The sequence below is a fragment of the Diabrotica virgifera genome, chromosome 1 (genome assembly GCF_917563875.1).
Source record: "Diabrotica virgifera virgifera chromosome 1, PGI_DIABVI_V3a".
Classification (NCBI taxonomy): Eukaryota; Metazoa; Arthropoda; class Insecta; order Coleoptera; family Chrysomelidae; genus Diabrotica; species Diabrotica virgifera.
In genome coordinates, this window is record NC_065443.1 from 71,749,430 (window position 1) to 71,770,498 (window position 21,069).

A 21,069-nucleotide genomic window follows, 5' to 3' on the forward strand; every position below is an offset into this window, starting at 1 on the left:
CTACCTGGGGCTTAGTCGGTGTACGTAATATTTTTTAGGAATGAGAAAACAATAATTTATTTTATAACATAAAATTTTATTACAAAAATGTATACCTAAAATATTTACAGTAAACATTATAACATACATTTATATGCTAAGTAAGGTATTTAAATGCCAATCTATGTACATGTATGTTTTTGTTTTCAAATAAATGTGTAACGTAATATTCAAAAGTTCCATCTAAGTATATAAATGGTGTCCAAACCTGCTAAAAATTGTAAATTGTTGTTGCAGGAAAACATAATAATTTGGTTTTCTATGTCGTTTACCATTAGAAAATCCTCGTTTTTGTTGGTTTTCACTGGAAATGTTTTAATGTTCATGAGCTTCTTCCATACTTTCTGTCAATTTAAACAGAAGAGATCGTCGGGCGTTATAAACATATTTTTCGGACCAATTCCACATCTTTGGTAGTCAACGTACTAATATCGCCATTTCGTAATTCCTCATGCAAAATTTTCATATCACCCATTTTTATAGGTCGTTTACTGATATCTTTTACGGTCTTTCGCTTCAAGAAGTTACTTAACATTTGACAATTGAGTACATCTTCTTTTAATTCACTATGATTGTGGTCATTCATAATTTCCGTCACTAAGTTGTCCCCTTGGGTTTTAAAAATGCTTTACAATTTTCTTTCGTCTGCGCACAACAAATCCAACGCTTGCCGTGATTTTTTAAAGATTTGTGAAAACAATATTTGAAGCCAAGCCTTTCAACATAATCAATTGTTGTTTTCCTTTTTCACTAAGAACAATTATCACATAACTCATTTTGACAATCAACTAACACCGTTCGTATATGTACAGATACATCGCACTCCAATAAATATTTTGTGGTGTACATATTACTTTTTGTATTTGATTACCATTAATGCAGAACCAATAAAATACTTACAAATTAAAAAGCTATTAAAAGGTAATTAGAAGGATTACGATGCCCAGGACTCAATTCGACCATCTAAATATTTTGACCCTTCTTAATTCAGGTATACGGGACTCAATTTACCTATGCCTGTACGAGTTATTACAGCTGATTATGAAAAGTAAAATCGAAGAAAAGGGGATCCTGGTAGACAATAAATATCCTGGTTGAAAAACATTCGCGACTGGAGCGGGTTAAACACACAGACGCTTTTTTAAGAAAAGCAGAAGATATAGACACATTTGTAATGGTTATAGCCAACCTTCATTAGTGGAGTCGGTACTAGAAAAAGAAGATCAAAATCTGCTTATACCCAAACAAAGTTAATATGATTCAATAGTTATTTTCAATATATTTCAAACGAGATATCACTCGACATAAAGTCCCATTTAAAATTATCTGTCACGGTGGCGCCATCACGCCACCTATGACTCTTACGTCACCTGTTATGACTAGTTAAAAGGCCTACGTTAGATGAGCCCCCGCATACTACAACCTTTTTGTGGGGCGATAGTTGAGTTAGGTTGGACTGTTAGTGCGCATACCGAGCCAACTAAACTGTCGGGTTGGTGAAGAGAGGGCAAACTAGCAACAGCCAACCGACTATTCTCGAACGACTAAAGTTCTTATTTGACTGTTAAGTTAGTAGTCGGAAAATGCAAAAATTATCTAGAAATGTTATTATCGCTCTCATACAACGGAGGAGGAAAACCAAGAAGAGATTCCGAGAGTATTGAGTGCATCAAATTCACAGTGGAAGAAATAAAACGACGGTCGAAACTAAGAGATGTGATCCAGAAGATTGCCATGTTAAAATGAAGCTGGACAGGACACATAGGAAGAATAGAACACAACCGTTGGACGAAGCAAATTCTTGAATGGCAACCAAGGACAAGCAAAAGAAGTAGAGGCAGACTTCAAACAAGATGGACTGATGACATCAAATGAATGGCTGGTCACGAATGGATGCAAAAAATAACAAACAGAAATTAATGGATACACCTAAGGGAGACTTCCTTCTGGCGATAGATGGAATAACTGTTGATGATGCTGATGATGAATTCTCTGTAATAGATTATTTAGTCGAAAATTCTACACAATGTACTATAAATTACTTTTTTTTGCTTGAAAAATGGCTTTGGCAGAGCCAATTAGCCAGACTTGTTTGTCATTGATTGCAGATTCATAGTCATTTTCTTATTTCATAACGTAAGTACTACAATATTATTTATCGCCAACCGTCACTAAAATCATTCATCATTGTACTCATTTACCCTCACTTGCGGCAGTAAAGTAATACTTTATTGTACTGAAAGAAGAATTTTACTTTACCTGCCGCGATTAATCGAGATTGAATGTAAGTGGTCGATGGCAGTAATCGATTATTTATTTGAGTTAACCTGCAATTTGTTTACTTTAATTATTAAAAATATTGTATAAAATTTACGACATTGTTAATTAAATTTATGTCACAAAGTGAAATTTTGTAGTATTTTGTAATTATATTCATATAAAATAAATCAAAACTTTACCGATTTAGTAATTATTCAATGTTGATAACTATTAATTAAAGATCGAAAGCGGCCATCATGCAAAAGTCATATGTCATCACTGTCATGAAATTTTTATTACGTCAAAAATTTAAAACGTTCTTAAACTGTAAATTGTAAGTAAGTGTTAAAACCAATATTAAATTATGTTGGCGATAAAATTTTATATGCACCACGTCAGTAAAGACTCTTTATCGAACTCGTCTGTTATTCGCCTCTCTCTGCTGATAATATCAGACTCGTTCGATAAAGAGTAATTTTACTGACTTGGTACATAAATAACTATTTTTTGATACAACATATTATTATATTATATTTTTTTATTATATGTTTTAATTTGTGGTAGGTAATCACTTTTTTTACTTCTATTTTTTTATTTTTTATTTTTTTTTTATTTTCCTTTTTTTTGTGTCTATTTTTTTATTTATTTATTTTTTTGTTATTATTATTTTTTATATGTTCGTTTTTTATATATATTTTTTTCTTTTTAATTTTTTCAAACCAAGTTGACAAATTATTCCTAGTTTTCAACTTGTATTTACATAATTTAACATGTTTATAAATGAGATGAAGAATTTTCATATCATTTGTAAATATTAAAGTATTAAGGTTTATTGGGAAACAATATTTTAAATTTTTTAATTCCTTATAAAGGTCGTTTACGTTATTGTCGTCTGTAAATGACATTCTAATATGACATGTGTTAGATCTCCGATTTTGCCACAAGTACAATTGGGAGTATCTGCCAAGCCGATTCTATGCATGTAAGATGGAGTAAGAGCATGATTTGCTCTCAGCCGATTAATGGTCTTTATAAAATGTCTATTATATTCTGTGTAAAACCATCTTCTTGAGGATATCTTAGGGTTACAATGAGCAAAATTTGAGCAAGTATTACATTCTCTATACAATATCTGAAGCTGGAATTAAACTTTTCTTTATTTTTTCTCCGATTATATAAGCTGATTTAGCAAATTTGTCAACTATTTCATTGCCATTTATTCCCGACTGACCCTTAATCCAAGCAATTGCTACATTTACTCCTACTCCTAATTGTATAGTTTCAAACAGAGTTTTAAAAATATTCAATTCAATGTAGTTTATATGTTTGACTGTTTGAATGTTACTAAATCTGTCCACCACGCTTTTACTGTCAGTAAATATAACATAATTATTGTTAGTTGGATTCAGTAGTACATAGAGAAGAGCAAACATTACTGCTATCATTTCTGCTGTGTATCTAAATTACTTGATTACCCAAAAAAGTTGTTCGCTTTTTATCGGATAATCTTAGTCAGCTTCAGTGAACTAGTCATGCTAATTTGACCATGAAACTTTCTACAATTAACGACTGTGAATTAGACGATGCCATTTTTTCGCAAAATATTTGCACGGCACAAGTATTGGACACTGTTATATATTTAGTTGTTAATATCTAAGGCTACTAATGTCTACCGTAGTTACTAATGTTTTTTTATGTTTCTGGATTAATATAATATTGTCACTGTTATTAATTATGAATGAATAAATACTGTTAACATGTCCATTTCTTGTATATAATATTGGCGATGGGAAAGAATCCATATTGACTTCGCTGGACCAATTTGTGGTTCTCAACTATTCATTGTGGTAGATTCATATACAAAATGGGTGGAAATTATATCTACAAAGGTAACAACTAGCTCGTGGTGTATACAAATGCTAAAACAAAAAATATTTGCCACGTTCGGAAATCCATATGTGCTGGTATCTGACAACGGCCGACAATTTGTTTCAGCAGAATTTAACAAATTTCTATCCAATTGCGGTATAAACCATAGAACTATTGCTCCATATCACCCAGCAACGAACGGTCAAGCAGAACGATTTGCACAAACTATAACAAGGACTCTGCGCAGCTTAGCGGGGGAGAGCAATAGCTTAACTGATAAACTACTTAAAGTACGAACACGTTTACGTCGTACACTAGGTGTTAACGGTTTCACCCCGTATGAGCTTATGTTCGGACGAGAAATCAGAACGAATCTTCATGCAATGTTAAGAAAACCTTGCAAACACACAACTTCCTTTCCATTAGACAGGCCTACACCTGGTACGGAATTTGCATTGGGAGACAGAGTTCAGGCTAGAAAATAGTGCAGTGATCAACGATGGAAATTTGGAAAGGTAATCAGACGCATAGGTTACTTACATTATGAAATACGAACAGATGATGGTCTACTTTGGAAACGTCACGTAGATCAGCTGCTGCCAGCACCTCTAATCTTGTAGTTGGGAATTGGGGCGGAGGACTGTTATATATTTAGTAGTTAAGAACTAAGGCTACTAATGTCTACCTTAGTTACTAATGTTTTTTTATGTTTCTAGATTAATATAATACTGTCACTGTCATTAATTATAAATGAATAAATACTGTTAACATGTCCATTTCTTGTATATAATAGACACCAACACTAGAAGAGAATTGAACTATCGGCCGATAAACAATCGTCGTGTGTGCGCAAGTCCTAGTTAGCCAACACTGATTAAACTGTCGGCCGATAGTTGGCCGACAAATTAGTTTGAAGGCAATCGGAAAGCCCATCAAACTTTTTTATCGGCCGATACTGAATCGGTGTAATTTTTTCACTCCAAAGTTCGTAATAATTATAAGTATAACCGGTCAAAATATACGAGGGGGAGGTGGACCTTTGGCTAACACTGTATATTATATGTGTGTGTGTGTTATAAGTGTTTGCTGATATTTACGAGCAGATTGGTGACATATTTGCGCAAAAATCAAAGTTTTCTTAATATTTTTTCATATACACGGTGTTTCATTAACAATTGCCCATATCGTAACTGGAGAAATCTTAGCAGAAAATACGAAGATTTAACCCAAAACACTTAAATAAAATATTCTTCCTTACCGAGATACAGAGTGTTTTATTACAAATGTTCTAAAAGGATCTTAGCCCATTTTTAAAGTACCTTTTAATATTTTTTGTTCAAACTTGACACACAGTTTACACATGTTAAGATACTTTAACTAGTGTTAAAAGATAGTTTTCCGCTGTTTCCAGAGGCGTGCTGTAGGGATATATACTTACTTTTCGCCCCTTTTCCCCCTTACAATCTACGCCACTGCCGTAATAGTCATTTCAGCATGTTTTTTTGATTATTCGTTACTTTTTACGTAAATATCATACTTTTGTCTCAATGCGATTGAACAAGTAGTTTACAAGTTATTTGTATTTTAAATAAAATTATGTATTTTAAAATACCTAGTCGTATGGAATCCATTATTTTTAAACGCAAATAACTTGAAAACTACTTACTTTATCGCAATGAGACAAAAGGACGATATTTATGTAAAAAGTAACAAATAATCAAAAAGACCTGCTGAAATGATTATTACGATAGTGGCGTAGATTGTGAGGGGGGAAAAGGGGCGAAAATTAAGTATATATCCCTACGGTACGCCTCTGATAATAGGGGAAAACTATCTTTTAACACTAGTTAAAGTATCCTAGCATGTGTAAACTGTGTGCCAAGTTTCAACAAAAAATATTAAAAGGTGCTTTAACAATGGGCTAAAATCATTTTAGAACATTTGGAATAAAACACTCTGTATCTCGGTAAGGAAGAATATGTTATTTAAGTGTTTTGGGTTACATCTTCGTATTTTGTGCTAAGGTTGCTTCAGTTACGATATGGACAGTTATTAATGAAACACCCTGTAGACCCCTTAAAACAGAAAATAATTGTCTGTGGTTCTTTCAAACTGGAGTGTATTATTAAGATGAACAAGAAAGTTTATAGCGATTTAGCTTGTCTCTCGCCCGCTAATGTTGTAAGCCTTCTTTGTTTTAGCGTTCAAATAGAAAAGATTCCGCGTCTTAATAGTAAACGTGTTTCAATTTCGGTGTGGAAAATTTAATCTTCTATTTAAATTGAAACGCGCACGGTGGGGGTGAGGTGTCGAAACTTTTTAAAGTAGAAAACTTCATTTAACAAGTTTTATGATTTAGAAAGTAACTTCCGGGACGGATTTAAAGGATGCGATTTCGGGTTACTGTATTAGATTTTTCTTTGAGCTTAAATTTAAGAGACAACTGTTTTACCAGTTTTGGGCTAACACAAAAAGATCTTGAACTTTTAGAGAATTTCAAAATTACTTTTAGTATGCCGTTTAAAAAGATTATTTAGTTATGCTGCTGTCAATTATTTTGATCTCAAAGACAACTGAACTGTACATACAGGGTGTCCAATTAAGTCGAAACCATATTGGGAAACTTATTTTGGTTTTATGAAAAAAAGTTAGTGTTTATAAAATGTTTTGCATTTATTAAGGCCTAAAATACAAACAATAAATAAGCTTTTTGAGTCATATACCACGTTTGTCAAAAAATATGAACAAAAAATTCATATTTTTTAAAAAGCCGCCAAATCGAAACCAATCAATAATATACGGTTTGCGGACGACACTAATTTATTAGCGGAATGTCTTGGGGATTTTTACAACAAATGGGTGACAGAATGGTAGATGTCAGCGAAGAAAACGAACTGTTCCTAAACACAAAAAGAAGAGATAATTTATGGTAATTACAAAAACCCAACAGCGTCATGAAAGCATAACAATACATAGAGAACAAATTCAAAAAGTTGAAAAATATATATCGGTACAATAATTAATGAAAATAATGAGTACCCAGAAAAGATTAAAGCAAGAATAATACAGGCAAGAAATGCTTTCAACAAACTGAAAAACGCATTCTATAGCAGGGACCTTACAATTATATCTTTAAATATAATACCTCTGAGATGCTACATAAATACGCGTTTCCCGTATTATTTTATAAATAGGCTTTGACATCAAAGAAAGATGTTTCGGACAGACAAGAAGCCTTCCAGTTATGGGCCTACAGAAGGATATTAAGAATAATTAAAATGTCGAGGTGTTGAGAAGGATGGGAAAAGATAAAGAGGTTTTAAATACAATTAAAGTTAGGACATTGCAATATCTGGGACAGGTCATGAGCAGCGAGCGTTATTAACTTGTTTCAATTAATAATACAAGAAAGAATACAGGGTAGAAGTCGTGACAGAAGAAGCATATCCTGGTTAAAATATTTGAGAGCTTAGCTGTAGCACTTTGGTGATAGCACTTTGGTATATAGAGAGCTTTGGTATATAGCACTTTTGCTGATCTATTTATAGCAGCGGTATCGAAGGTTCGAATTGCCATAATGTTTGCCAACCTTCTTAGAGGAGATGGCATATAAGGAAGAGGTGTGAAAACCTTTTTTATTTTTAGTTTTATGAAAATAATTTATTTTTTATAAAAAGTTCTGAATTTCTTTATTCATATACGCTGTGTCAAAAATATGAATTTTATGTGAGGGAAACCATATCCACAATTCATATTTTTTGACCTACCACGTATATAACTAAAAAAAGTTATATAGTTGTTCCATCACATTTTTGCACAAACGTCATAATTCATTTGCAAACAAGTGAGATCAAAATTTTAAGTAAAACTTACATCAATATGTAATACTGTTGATCCCAAAACATTTTTTCATTTACAATATATCTGCATTTTATATCATGATTTGGGAGTGCTCGTTGTATTATAATTCAAAGTGTTTTGGTTTGTTTATTTCTATTGCATCTTTATTGTAATTTTAGTATAATATAACAAGTAATTCGTGAACAATTTCATCACATTAAAAACAAATAACACCTCTCTATTTCTTAGTTCGTTTCTGAACCCAAATTTACTATCATCTATTCCTTCTTCCAGTTTTTGACTGTAAGATGCACTATGAAAATATATTTTCCTCATACCCATAATACAATTTTCATTTCTTGGAGATCAATTTTGTTTAAAAACTTTCCTGACACTCTCCCCGATCAAATGCAAAAGCCTGCATAGCCATTCATGTTATTGTAAAAATTGGTATGATTAGTGCTGGATTGCCTGGCCTATTTAAAACAAAAACCAATTAAAAATTATTTTAAAATTAAAACCATATAATTAAGTATTACATATTACAGCAAGCAAAGTTTAATATATTATGAATGTTGTTTGACGTATACTAAATTTACAATCAAGATGCAGTAGAAATGAACAAACCAAGACACGTTAAATGCTACTAGGAGCACTTCCGAATCATGATTTACAATGTATAAACTTTGAAAATCATGATTTGGGATTTACAATGTATATACATTGTAAATTATGATCGGGAGTGCTCCTAGTAGTACAGTAGAGCGTCGATAATCAGAACCCTGGTAATCCGAACGTTCGCTAATCCGACCGCAAAAATAAAATTATAAAATAAAAAAATATGACCGCGGACCGAATTTTTGGATTTAATATGACAATATGGGCAAAATATGACCGCGGATTTTTGTTTTGTTTATGCAGAAATACATACTTATTTCTAAAAGGGGTAGTTCCCTGGGTTGGCTGTATACCTTATAGTTAAAAAAAACCGGAACATGAATTAAAACCACTTCTATGTAAAAGGTATATTTACTAAAATTTTTAAAAATCCGAATGGATTGAATAAAACGTGTTCATCAGAACGTTTTTGAACCTATCGGTTCATCATCAGTGACTTCGAGTACTTGCAAAATAGCCCCAGAACCAAACAATGGTTGTGATTATAAATCAATCTACATAGTGTTAAAATAATATTGTAAAGGCTAAACGCCAATGCTCATGGATATAACCTCTGGGAACATGGTGATACTCTACCCGAGGACCCAATCAACCATCTTAGGTCAACGATGACTACCAAGTCGGTGATACTCTACCCGAGGACCCAATCAACCATCTTATGTCAACGATGACTACCAAGTGGTAGAGTATCACCACGTTCCCAGAGGTTATATCCATGAACATCGACGTTTAGCCTTTAAAATATTATTTTAGCACTATGTAGATTTATTTATCGACTTCGAGAAGCCATTCGACCGAGTACAACATGATACACTTTTCAATTGCCTGCAGGTAGCAAGACTGCGATATAAGACTGCTGAAATACTTATATTACAATCAAGTAGCCTCTATCCAAATTGGAGACAGTCGTACTGAAAAACTGCCGATAAAACGTGGAGTACGACAAGGTTGTGTTTTATCACCCACCCTTTTTAATCTGTACTCTGAAGAAATCTTTAGGGAGGCTTTGGATGGCAGACAAGAGGGAGTAAGGCTAGACGGAGAAGTAATCAACAATATTAGATACGCTGACGATACAGCCATTCTTGCTGAAAATTTACAAGATCTTCAGACACTACTAAATCTAGTCAGTGAAGCAAGCTATCGGAGCGGCCTTAAAATCAACATTTCAAAAACAAAGTGGATGGTAGTTGGAAAGATTAATATAGATCAAGATCAGCTTTCTCTTGATGGAGAGGAGTTAGAACAGGTAAATCATTTCAAGTACCTTGGCAGCTGGTTAAATGTAAATTGTGACTCTGATGAAGAGATAATAACTAGGATCGAAATATCGCGGAAGGCTTTTATGACCTGGAAACCAGTTTTATGTAATAGAAACCTGTCGATGAATATTCGAAAGAAGGTGCTGAAATGTTATGTGTGGTCTATCCTATTGTATGGTTGTGAGACATGGACGTTAAAAACCACAATGCTAAACAAAATAGAAGCATTCGAATTGTGGTGCTAACGACGAATCCTAAAGATATCGTGGCTTTCGCACACTTCCAATGAAGGTGTTCTTCAAATGATGAATTCGGAACGTCTGGTCATAAGCATCATAAAGAGGAGAAAAACAGAATACTTCGGCCATATAATTAGAGGACCTAAATACCATCTGCTTCGCCTTATAATACAAGGAAAAGTGGAGGGAAAGAGATGGATTGGTCGAAAGAAACTTTCATGGCTGCGTAATATTAGACCATGGTGTGGCTGCACAGTAGAAGAATTATTTCGCGCAGCAGCCGATAGAGAGAGATTTCAGGAAATTGTAAACATGATGACGGCCAACGTCTGAATACAGACACGGCACCTAAAGAAGAAGAAGATTGATTTATAATCACAACCATTGTTTGGTTCTGGGGCTATTTTGCAAGTACTCGAATTCACTGATGATGGACCGCTAGGTTCGAAAACATTTAGTAAATATACCTTTTACATAGAAGTGGTTTGACTTCATGTTCCAGTTTGTTTTACATACTTATTTGTTTATTATGCAGGTGTTTTATTCCTTGTAAGTAAAACGTATGTACATAATATGTACTATGTTTATGAGCTTTGTATGTATTTTGAACATATGTTCGATAATCCGAACAATTTGATAATCCGAACTACTTCTGTACCAATTAGTTCGGATTATCTCTACTGTATTTAATATGTCTTGGTTTGTTTATTTCTGCTGGATCTTGATTGTAAATTTAGTAAAGGTAATTGCATATATTGTTTTACGTTTATATAGGTAAATAATATAAAAAGCAAAATGTAGATCATATGTATATAATATAGTATATACTATTTATATAAAATGTAGCTAGTATAGTATACCTGTAGTATTAAAATTACCTTAATATGAAGTAGGACCAGCTATCTAAGAGACTCATTATTATTCAGCTCAGCAGGTGTTGGTGGTGTGGAATTCCATAAACAAAGGATCTACCTGTATTACGAAGTGATCCCTTGTTTATGTAATTTCGCACCTCCACCAATAGCATCCTGCTGAGCTGAATATGAATGAGTCTCTAGATACCTGGTACTGGTATAACTGTCTATGATTCATTCTGCCTTACTGCTTTACAGATTTATGTTCACTGAATCCTGGTTTACATCCACTATTTTCATTTTATTATTTTTTTTAAACTAATTTAACATAAAATAGTAAAGTTCTTTGCATTTTTATACCCTTTTTTAGGGAGTATTTTAAAAAATGTTTTAAATCTATGAATTTTCATCATATCACAATTTTTAGGTACTCTTTAAGGTCATTGGTTAGACTAAACTAATTTATTTTGTGTTTTTTTTTATTTATTTGTACGTTTAAAACTTTATATAGCAAAAGTTTTGACGCAAAATTACTTGCGCAAAATTATTTCGGAGCAGTAGTAGCAAGAAATAAAGAGATAAACAACCGAAAATTTTAAATGCAGAAACTCGTAATTTAGTCAAATTTATTCGAACTACAAAACTAACCCGACGAAAACGTGACGGAGGATGTTTTATTGAGTCTTTGTCTTGAGTGGGAGCTCGCCACAACATTTGCTCTAGCTCTAATTTTATTAGCCCTCTTTTATGGCCGGGATCGTCCCAAATCCTGCCTCGGATTTTGAGCTTTTATATTATCTTTAATATGATTTATGGGCCTTTAAGTAGAAGTTGCTTACAGCGTAAGGTCCGCTTTTTCTGGATAAACGATTTGTACGGGGAATTAGAAACTTTGGTTTTAACGAAATGCGGATACTGCAAAAAAGCGTCGTAAAAACTCAAAAATTAGGATCTAAAGTAAACGGTTACATTAATACGGAAGATAAATCATACAGGTTTTCCACAAATTATTTTTACTGAAATTTTCGACATTCATTTACAGTTTTTGCATTTTAGTAGGGGAGGCAAGTATGCTAAATTTTCAGATACTCAAGCGTTATGGGGATCTACTGAGTTGTGAAGATTAGCTCCTAAAACCAAAAACAGTCTTTCCATTTTAATGGGGAAGTTTAATGGAGTTTAATGGAAGTTTTCCATTTTAGTGGGGACTTTCCATTTTTTTAACCTAATTTTTTATTTCCATATCGTTGTTTCCGAATATAGCGCCATCTATCCATAATTCGGAAAAATGTCCCGAATAAAAGTTATTTATTTTTTACGTAAGGAATCCAAATCTGCAATAAAAAATGGGGACTCCTATTTAAGATTGTCCCACCTTCGTGGGTGGTCGTGTGTGATGTCATTCGATAAATTTTTAAAAAATATTGAACACGTATTTTTCAGTTATTTGATCTGATGCTTATTTCGCGAAATATCCACGGTTCCTATTTAAAATTTTAATGTTACCCCCCACCTCTTTCTGTGGGGTGGTCGTGTTTGGTATCATTCGATAGATTTTTAATAAATATTGAACAAGTATTTTGCATCTTTCCGATCTGACGTTCATTTCTTGATATATTCGCATTTTTTGTGAAACTTTGTGACTCGCCCATATCCCTAGCCGCGCTCAAATCGTCAGGTTTTTGAAAAAAAATATACAGTTCTGTATACAGTGATGAGTGCGATAATAACCGGCAAAATAGCGCAGAAGATGGAAAACATATTAAATTGTGAGATAAAAAGAAATGAAACTAGTGGAGGTGCGAGATTTAGCGATAAAAACCTATAAACTTACATTTTATTTATTGTTTCCCACCTTTAGATATATCAGAGGAGTATGTCAACTAAAACTGTCACTGTGACGGCCAAACTCGTCCGATACGTCTAAACGTGTGGTCCTGTCGCCAGGGGGGGTACAACGGCCTCCTTAATTCAGATGGACTTACTCAAGTTTTTTTTATGTATTTTGACCCGTAGAACACGAATTTTTTGGGTAACAGTTGATCCGGATGTCGATAAGATTGTTATAGACCAAGAACTTGAGGAATCAAATAACAGCGATTTTTGGCAAAACAAAACAATATTTTGTATTTTTTGGGCCATTTTAAGTAAAAAATATTTCTACAAGTTTTTTCGTAGGATGCACAGTTTTCGAGATAAACGCGGTTGAACTTTAAAAAAATCGAAAAATTGCAATTTTTGAACCCGAATAACTTTTGATTAAAAAATAAAATAGCAAGTCTGCTTACCGCATTTGAAAGTTTAAGTCAAATTATATCGGCTTTGATTATTTGCATTGGTAAAAATTTATTTTTTTATTGTTTAACAAAGCTATAAACACGTAGGGTTTCCCGTGCTTTTACATGCGTTTTAACGCATGTAACGTAGAAATAGTCTTGATTGCACTAGTACCTATTCTACCTACTCGTTCGATTTTAAATGAGAAATCATAGAAACATCACTCACGCACTAGTTGTTTGTAGCTTTGTTTAACAATAACACAATAAATTTTTAGCAATGCAAATAATCAAAACCGACATAATTTGACTTGAACTTTCAAAGGCGCTAAGCAGAATTGCTATTTTATTTTTTAATCAAAAGTTATTCGGGTTTAAAAATTGCAGTTTTTCGATTTTTTGAAAGTTCAACCGCGTTTATCTCGAAAACTGTGCATCCTACTAAAAAACTTGTAGAAATATTTTTTGCTTAAAATGACCCAAAAAATACAAAATATTGTTTTGTTTTGCCAAAAATCGCTGTTATTTGATTCCTCAAGTTCTTGGTCTATAACAATCTTATCGACATCCGGATCAACTGTTACCCAAAAAATTCGTGTTCTACGGGTCAAAATACATAAAAAAAACTTGGGTAAGTCCATCTGAATTAACGAGGCCGTTGTACCCCCCCTGGCGACAGGACTAGTGGGAAACAATAAGTAAAATTTCCCCAACTCCACTAGTTTCATTCCTTTTTATTTCACAACTTAATGTGTTTTCCACATTTGCGTTATTTTGCCGGTTATTAGTGCGCTTATCACTGTATTGAGTATTGAGTATTGAAGTAAAGTATTGAAGCTGAGGAAGTCATTTAGAACAAATTACTTTAACTTTCCGCCTAGCTAAAATCTTATTAGTATACTTTCTGTTATATTTCAGTTTATTCAGATATTATGTTATATTTATATAAGATATTTTTGTTTATTTCCATAAATATATACATACAAACTTCTAATTCGAATTTTTAGAATTATTTTCACATTAAATTTTGTTTCAGACAACTCATCGCACCGAATATAGCACAGAAACATTATTTAGCGAATGGAGCGGAATACGAATCAAAAAGGGTAAGTTCCTGTGCAATTTATTACTGCTAAAATAAATATTTGTAGATCACTAATTTAATAGTTATTTATGTACTAAGTCAGTAAAGTGACTCTTTATCGGACGAGTCTGATTTTACGAGTAGAGCGAGACAAGAACAGACGAGTTTGCTAAAGAGTTTTTACTGACTCATACAAACTTTTATCGCAAACCATAAAAAATATTAACAAATAGTCATATTTTGTATTTTATTTTATTTTTTTTTTTTATTTTAGACGAAATAAAAATTCACATGGTAGTGATGACAGGTGACTTTTGCATCATGGCCGCTTCAGATTTTTAATCGATAGTTATCAATATTGAATAATAACTAAATCGGTAAAGTTTTGATTTGATTTATACAGGGTGTCCCGAAAAGATTGGTCATAAATTATACCACAGATTCTGGGGTCAAAAATAGGTTGATTGAACCTCACTTACCTATATACAATAGTGCACACAAAAAAAGTTACAGCCCTTTGAAGTTACAAAATGAAAATCGATTTTTTTTCATATATCGAAAACTCTCAGAGATTTTTTATTGAAAATTGACATGTGGCATTTTTACGACAGCAATATCTTAAAAAAAAAATTAAGTAAAATTTGTGCACCCCATACAAATTTTATGGGGATTTTGTTCCCTTAAACCCCCCCAAACTTTTGTGTACGTTCCAATTAAATTATTATTGTGGCACTATTAGTTAAACACATTATTTTTAAAACTTTTTTGCCTCTTAGTACTTTTTCGATAAGCCAGTGTTTATCGAGATATTTTGAATATTTGTCGAATCCACCACATATTTGTATATGGTTAAGTACGGTTATAGATACCTGTTAATAATCTGAAAATTTATTTATAATTTACATTTTTAGGTATATTTTGAAAAAGAAGCTACATCTCGATAAAAGGTGACTTATGAACAAAAGACTAAGAGACAAAAGTTTTAAAAACACTGTGTTTAACTAATGGTACCACAATAATAGTTTAATTGGAACGTACACAAACATTAGGGGGGTTTAAAGGAAAAAAACCCCCATAAAATTTTTACGTAAATATATTGAAAAAGAAGCCGCATCTCAATAAAAACTGGCTTATCGAAAAAATACTAAGAGGCAAAAAAGTTTTAAAAACGTTGTGTTTAACTAATGGTACCACAATAATGAATTAATTGGAACGTACACAAAAGTTTGGGGGGGTTTAAGGGAACAAAATCCCCATAAATTTTTTATAGGGTGGACAAATTTCACTATAATTTTGTTTTAAGATGTTCCTGACATAAGAATTATACATGTCCATTTTCAATAAAAAATCTCTAATAGTTTTCGATATATTGAAAAAAATCGATTTTCATTTTGTAACTTCAAAGGGCTGTAACTTTTTTTGTGAGCACATTTGTACTAAGGTAAGTTAGGTTCAATCGAACTATTTTTGACCCCAGAATGTGTGGTATAATTTATGACCATTCTTTTCGGGACACCCTGTATAATATAATTGGAAAATACTACAGAATTTCAATTTTTGACTTAAATTTAATTAATAATAGTATATTTTGTACAATATTTTTAATATTTAAAGTAAATAAATTTTTAGTTCATTCAAATAAATAATCGATTACTGCCATTAACCACCTATCGGTTAACGTGAATAATATTTGCGGTAGGTAAAGTTCTTCTTCTTTTAGTACTGTGTTACTTTACTGCCTCAAATGAGTACAGTAATAAATGAGTTTGGTGACGGCTGGCGATAAAAATTATTACTTCAAGATGAGTACATACAGGGTGATTGATTAGTAGGGTAAAGCTCAATAGATCCGCTATAGTAATAGATAGCAATAAAAGTTAATAACAAAACTTTTAGCCACCTTTGAGCTTCATATTACAAAATTAGTTAGAATGTTACAGGGTGTTCGATAACACAGTGGCAGACCAAACTTTTGTTTTTTTAAATGGAACACCCTATATTTTATTTTAAATTCGAAATCCTGTTAACTTCTCCATCACAAAAATATATATAAGTTTGTTATGTTATACAGGGTATTTACAAAGTTATAACCAATTTTATATGAAAATCGTAACAAGTTCAACTCCCTGTATAGATAAAAATAAGCAAAACAACAATGGTTTATTAATGCCATACTTTTTAACGTATTGTCAAAATTTTCAAGAATAATCGACATTGCTAATTTTCCTTATACCAAATACAGCGTGAGTCAAAACGCAAGTACATTATTTTCTCAGTAATTTTAAATGGAACACCCTGTATTTTTTATCGCTCTTGAAAAGTACCATTACCGTATTTTAATTTTTAGATAACATTCCCTATGTCTAAATTTATTAGTTTTCGAGATATTTTCATTTCTCAATGGACCAGTAGCGTGGCCACCCAAATAATCAGAATTTAATAAACTGGACTGATTTTTTTGGGGTTACGTTAATATTCGTAATGAAGTTTGTAAAATACCTCCAACAACAAGAGCTGAGATGAAAAATAGAATACAAAGTGTATTTCGATGTTAATTTACAGATGCTTCGTAGAGTAAGTAGCTCATTCAATGATCGTTTTTAGGCATACATAAATGTGTTAGGAGATAATTTTAAACACCATATGTAATTAAATATTAAAAATATTTTATTAAAAGTAGCTTCTAATTTTTTGAAACATGTTTTTTTGCAAAATGTATTACTAATAAATTATGTTTCGTTCTTTATTTGTTACATTGTTACATTTATATACAAAAGTAGTGTTTAATTGTCTTCACAAAATATTATATTTTATGTTTGTGTGTTTTTTTGTAAAATTTATTACTAATTTTCTTTGTTTATTTGTTGCATTTACATAAAAAATAGTTTATAATTGTTTCAAAAATGTTGCATGCAGTGTTTGTGTTTTTGTTTGTAAAATGTATTACTAATAAATTATTTTTATTTCTTTATTTGATGCAGTGTTACATTGATTACCGGATTGATAATCGGTAATCTTCAATTGTCAATTCAGTCATGGCTTACTTAAAATTTAGATAAATTTATACACCTAAAATAATTTGCTCTGAGAAATGAAAATATCTCGAAAACTAATTAATTTGGGCATAGAGAATGTTATATAAAAATTAAAGTACGGTAATGTTACTTTGCAATAATGATATAAAATACAGGGTGGTCCATTTAACATTACTGAGAAAATAATGTATTTGCATTTTGACTCACCCTGTATTTAATATAAAGAAAATTAGCAATATAAATAATTCTTAAAATTTTGACAATAAACAAAAAAAATATGGCATTAATAAACCATTGCTCTTGTGCTTATTTTTATTTATACAGGGAGTTGAACTTGTTACGATTTTCATAAAAATTGATTATAACTTTGTAAATACCCTGTATAACATTACAAACCTTTATATTTTTGTGATGGAGAAGTTAACAGGATTTCGAATATAAAATAAAATATAGGGTGTTCCATTTAAAAAAACAAAAGTTAGGTCTGCCACTGTGTCATCGAACACCCTGTAACATTCTAACTAATTTTGTAATGTGAAGCTCAAAGGTGGCTAAAATTTTTGTTATTAACTTGTATTGCTATCTATTACTATAGCGGAGCTATTGAGCTTTACCCTACTAATCAATCACCCTGTATATTTTTTCATTACATTCAGTACAGAGACATTATAGGTTTTATTTTAAAATATGTTTTAAGGGGCTTCAGTAGCGCGTCATCAAAGCGGAAAACGCGTTCCAAGATTACAGCTTTAATTTTTAAATATTTTGTCGAGATATTTGGCACACATATTCGTAATGTAGTAAGGAATGGCGGTATAGAGTCCAGTTTGAGAAACATGTTAGTATGTGGAAATGACTCTATAATTAAATACAATATTAAAAAACGAGCCTGTACCTCCATTAAGAAGAACAAAAAAATACACTTTCTTCAAATAAACTTTTTCTTCTCTCATGGCTAGATTGTGTGTCACATTGAAACTAGTTAATTTTTTTTATCTCTAACAAGAAATCGAGCATATTATAACTAATAAGTGATTAGGTAACATACAGAAATAGTCACTGTGATTTTGACAAACCTGCGCGATTCTCTTATATGTTCCGTTATCTGTATCGATATATGTTTTGTGCAGTAGTGTATTATTTTAAGAATTCGTTAGTGTTGATCCATAGGGAAGTAGTGTTTATTTATAAATAATTTATTATATTTTCGTGTAATAGAACTAAGTTGTTCGACTATTTGAAACAAGAGAGTATTGTTAATTGTGTGTTTTATTTTTTATTTTTTTTATTTATTTATTTAACGGGATGAACCCTTTTTCCTTACAAAAAATTACAATATATACATATAATTAACAAGTAAACTGTAGTCATACATTACATATTTCAAAAGTAGGTATTATTAACATCAATGTCTCAATTTCTTTAAAGTATTATTGAATGAGGATACAGATGGATTAAACAAATCAACACTATCTTGCAAATGATTGGCAGTTTTCATCATCCTTGTAATTGTCTCATTTTTACCATAATTAGTGTGATGAAACTTTATTCTAAATAGGTCAGAAGAACGTGTTCTTCTAGAATTTACATTAAAAACAATTAATTCTAGCAGTTCCGGACATTCAACCAAACCATTAAGAATTTTATGCAAAAAACGCAATTCACACTCAGATTCTCTATTTTCCAAAGTTTTCATATTAAGTTGACAAAGAATATAATTATAATCACAGTTAGTTCTATTAAAACCCATTTTATACCTGCAAATTCTTAGGAATTTATTCTGAACTCGTTCTAACTGATCAATGTACATATTATAATGAGGATACCAAATAATATTACAATATTCCAAAATGGACCGAACTAGAGAACAATACAAAATTTTAAAAGTAAATATTGAAAATTCCTGTGAGTTCCTCTGAACAAAGCCGAGCATCCTATAAGCCCGCGACGTAATATCATTAATATGCCTATCAAACATTAGTCTCTGATCAAATGTAATTCCGAGGTCTCTAATTTGATTAACTTCCGTAACTGATACGCCCTTAAGTATGTATGTTCTTTCTAACTGATGTTTAGTATTTCTAGAAAATGTAATTTTGTAGCACTTTTTAAGATTCAAATACAAGGCATTGATGTCACACCAACGAGAAAAATTATTTATGTCAGACTGAAGAGCATCCATATCCGAGGTATTTTTAATCGCTTTAAATATTTTTATGTCATCAGCAAACAACAGAAATTCACTATTATTAATTACTGATGATATATCATTCACAAAAAGATTAAATAGAAGTGGGCCTAAGTGAGAACCTTGAGGAACACCCGAGGTAACACTAATGGCTTCAGAAACAAAATCACCATATTTCACTATTTGTGAACGATCTGTTAAATAACTCCTGATCCAACCCAATAAATCATCTCCAATTCCATATCCACGAAGTTTAGCAATTAATATTTCATGATTCACCCTGTCAAATGCTTTGGCAAAATCAGCATATATGGAGTCAACTTGGTTACCCGATTCCAAAGAATCAACGATAAAGTTTGAATACAAAATAAGATTTGTACAAGTAGACTTTTTCTGACTGAAACCATGTTGTTGACCGACAATCAAATTTTTACAGTCGTAGGTTAACATCTGATTAACAAAAAAATCAAGCAACTTTGGTAGTTCAGACTGCAAACAAACCGCCCTGTAATTTTCAACATTATTATTTTTACCAGATTTAAAAATGGGCCTTAAAAAACTTACTTTCCGAAAATCAGGAAATGTAGAAGAAGTTAATGACATATTGAATAATAACTGAATAGGTTTTGCAAGAGTGAATAAACATTTTTTAATAAAATACATTGGTATGCCATCCGGACCCGCTGTCTGTTTCCACGGATTATTCTGTATCTTATCAATAATATCCTTAACACTAATTAAATAAGTATTAACATCAACATTATTTTCGTACTTAAAATCAGGAACCTGATTTATTTTTTCTTTGTTATAGACAGTCGAAAAGAACCCAGCAAATAAATTAACAATATCTAAACCATTTTCACTAGTTTCATTACCATAGCACATACTCGATGGTAGAACATGAGAGTTGCGTTTATTATTGATGTATTTCCAGAAAGAACAAGAATTTTGAAAAATGTTAGCCTCAATTTCTATTACATAACGCCTTTGTAAATACTTGCTAAGCTCTTTACACTGTTCCCTGAGACCGGAAAAAAGAAGATAGCTCTCATCATCGCCAGTCAGCTTAAATTTTTTATGTGCTTTCTTCTTCTCATATATTAAATATTTTAACTCTGATGTAAACCATTTGGGATAAGTGGATGTTTTAAATTTTTTTTGTGGTATAAACAAATCGATTAAATAAAATAAAATATCATAAAAATCTTTAACCATGTCATTAATGCTTCTGTTAAGAAATAATAAATTCCAGTCAACTTCTGCTAAATAATAATTTAAAGCAACATAATCCCCATTTTTAAAGTCAAAAAAGTATTCTTCATAATTAAGAACAGATTCATTTAAATCAACAATTACGTCAAAATTGACAGGTGTATGATGAAATCCCTCCTCAAACAACGGATCCAGAGGTACAGAAACAAATATATCAGGAATGCTAGAAAAAAT

At 31.6% G+C, this 21,069-nt stretch overlaps 1 protein-coding gene across 1 annotated transcript in view; it reads left to right on the plus strand.

The window, feature by feature from the left end:
- LOC114325931 (uncharacterized) overlaps positions 1-21,069 on the plus strand; it is a 424,930-nt gene that overhangs the window by 57,802 nt on the left and 346,059 nt on the right. Inside the window, exon 3 of the mRNA XM_050660141.1 lies at positions 14,353-14,422. Within this exon, the coding sequence (XP_050516098.1) occupies positions 14,353-14,422 (70 nt within the window). The remainder of the gene's footprint in view (positions 1-14,352; positions 14,423-21,069) is intronic.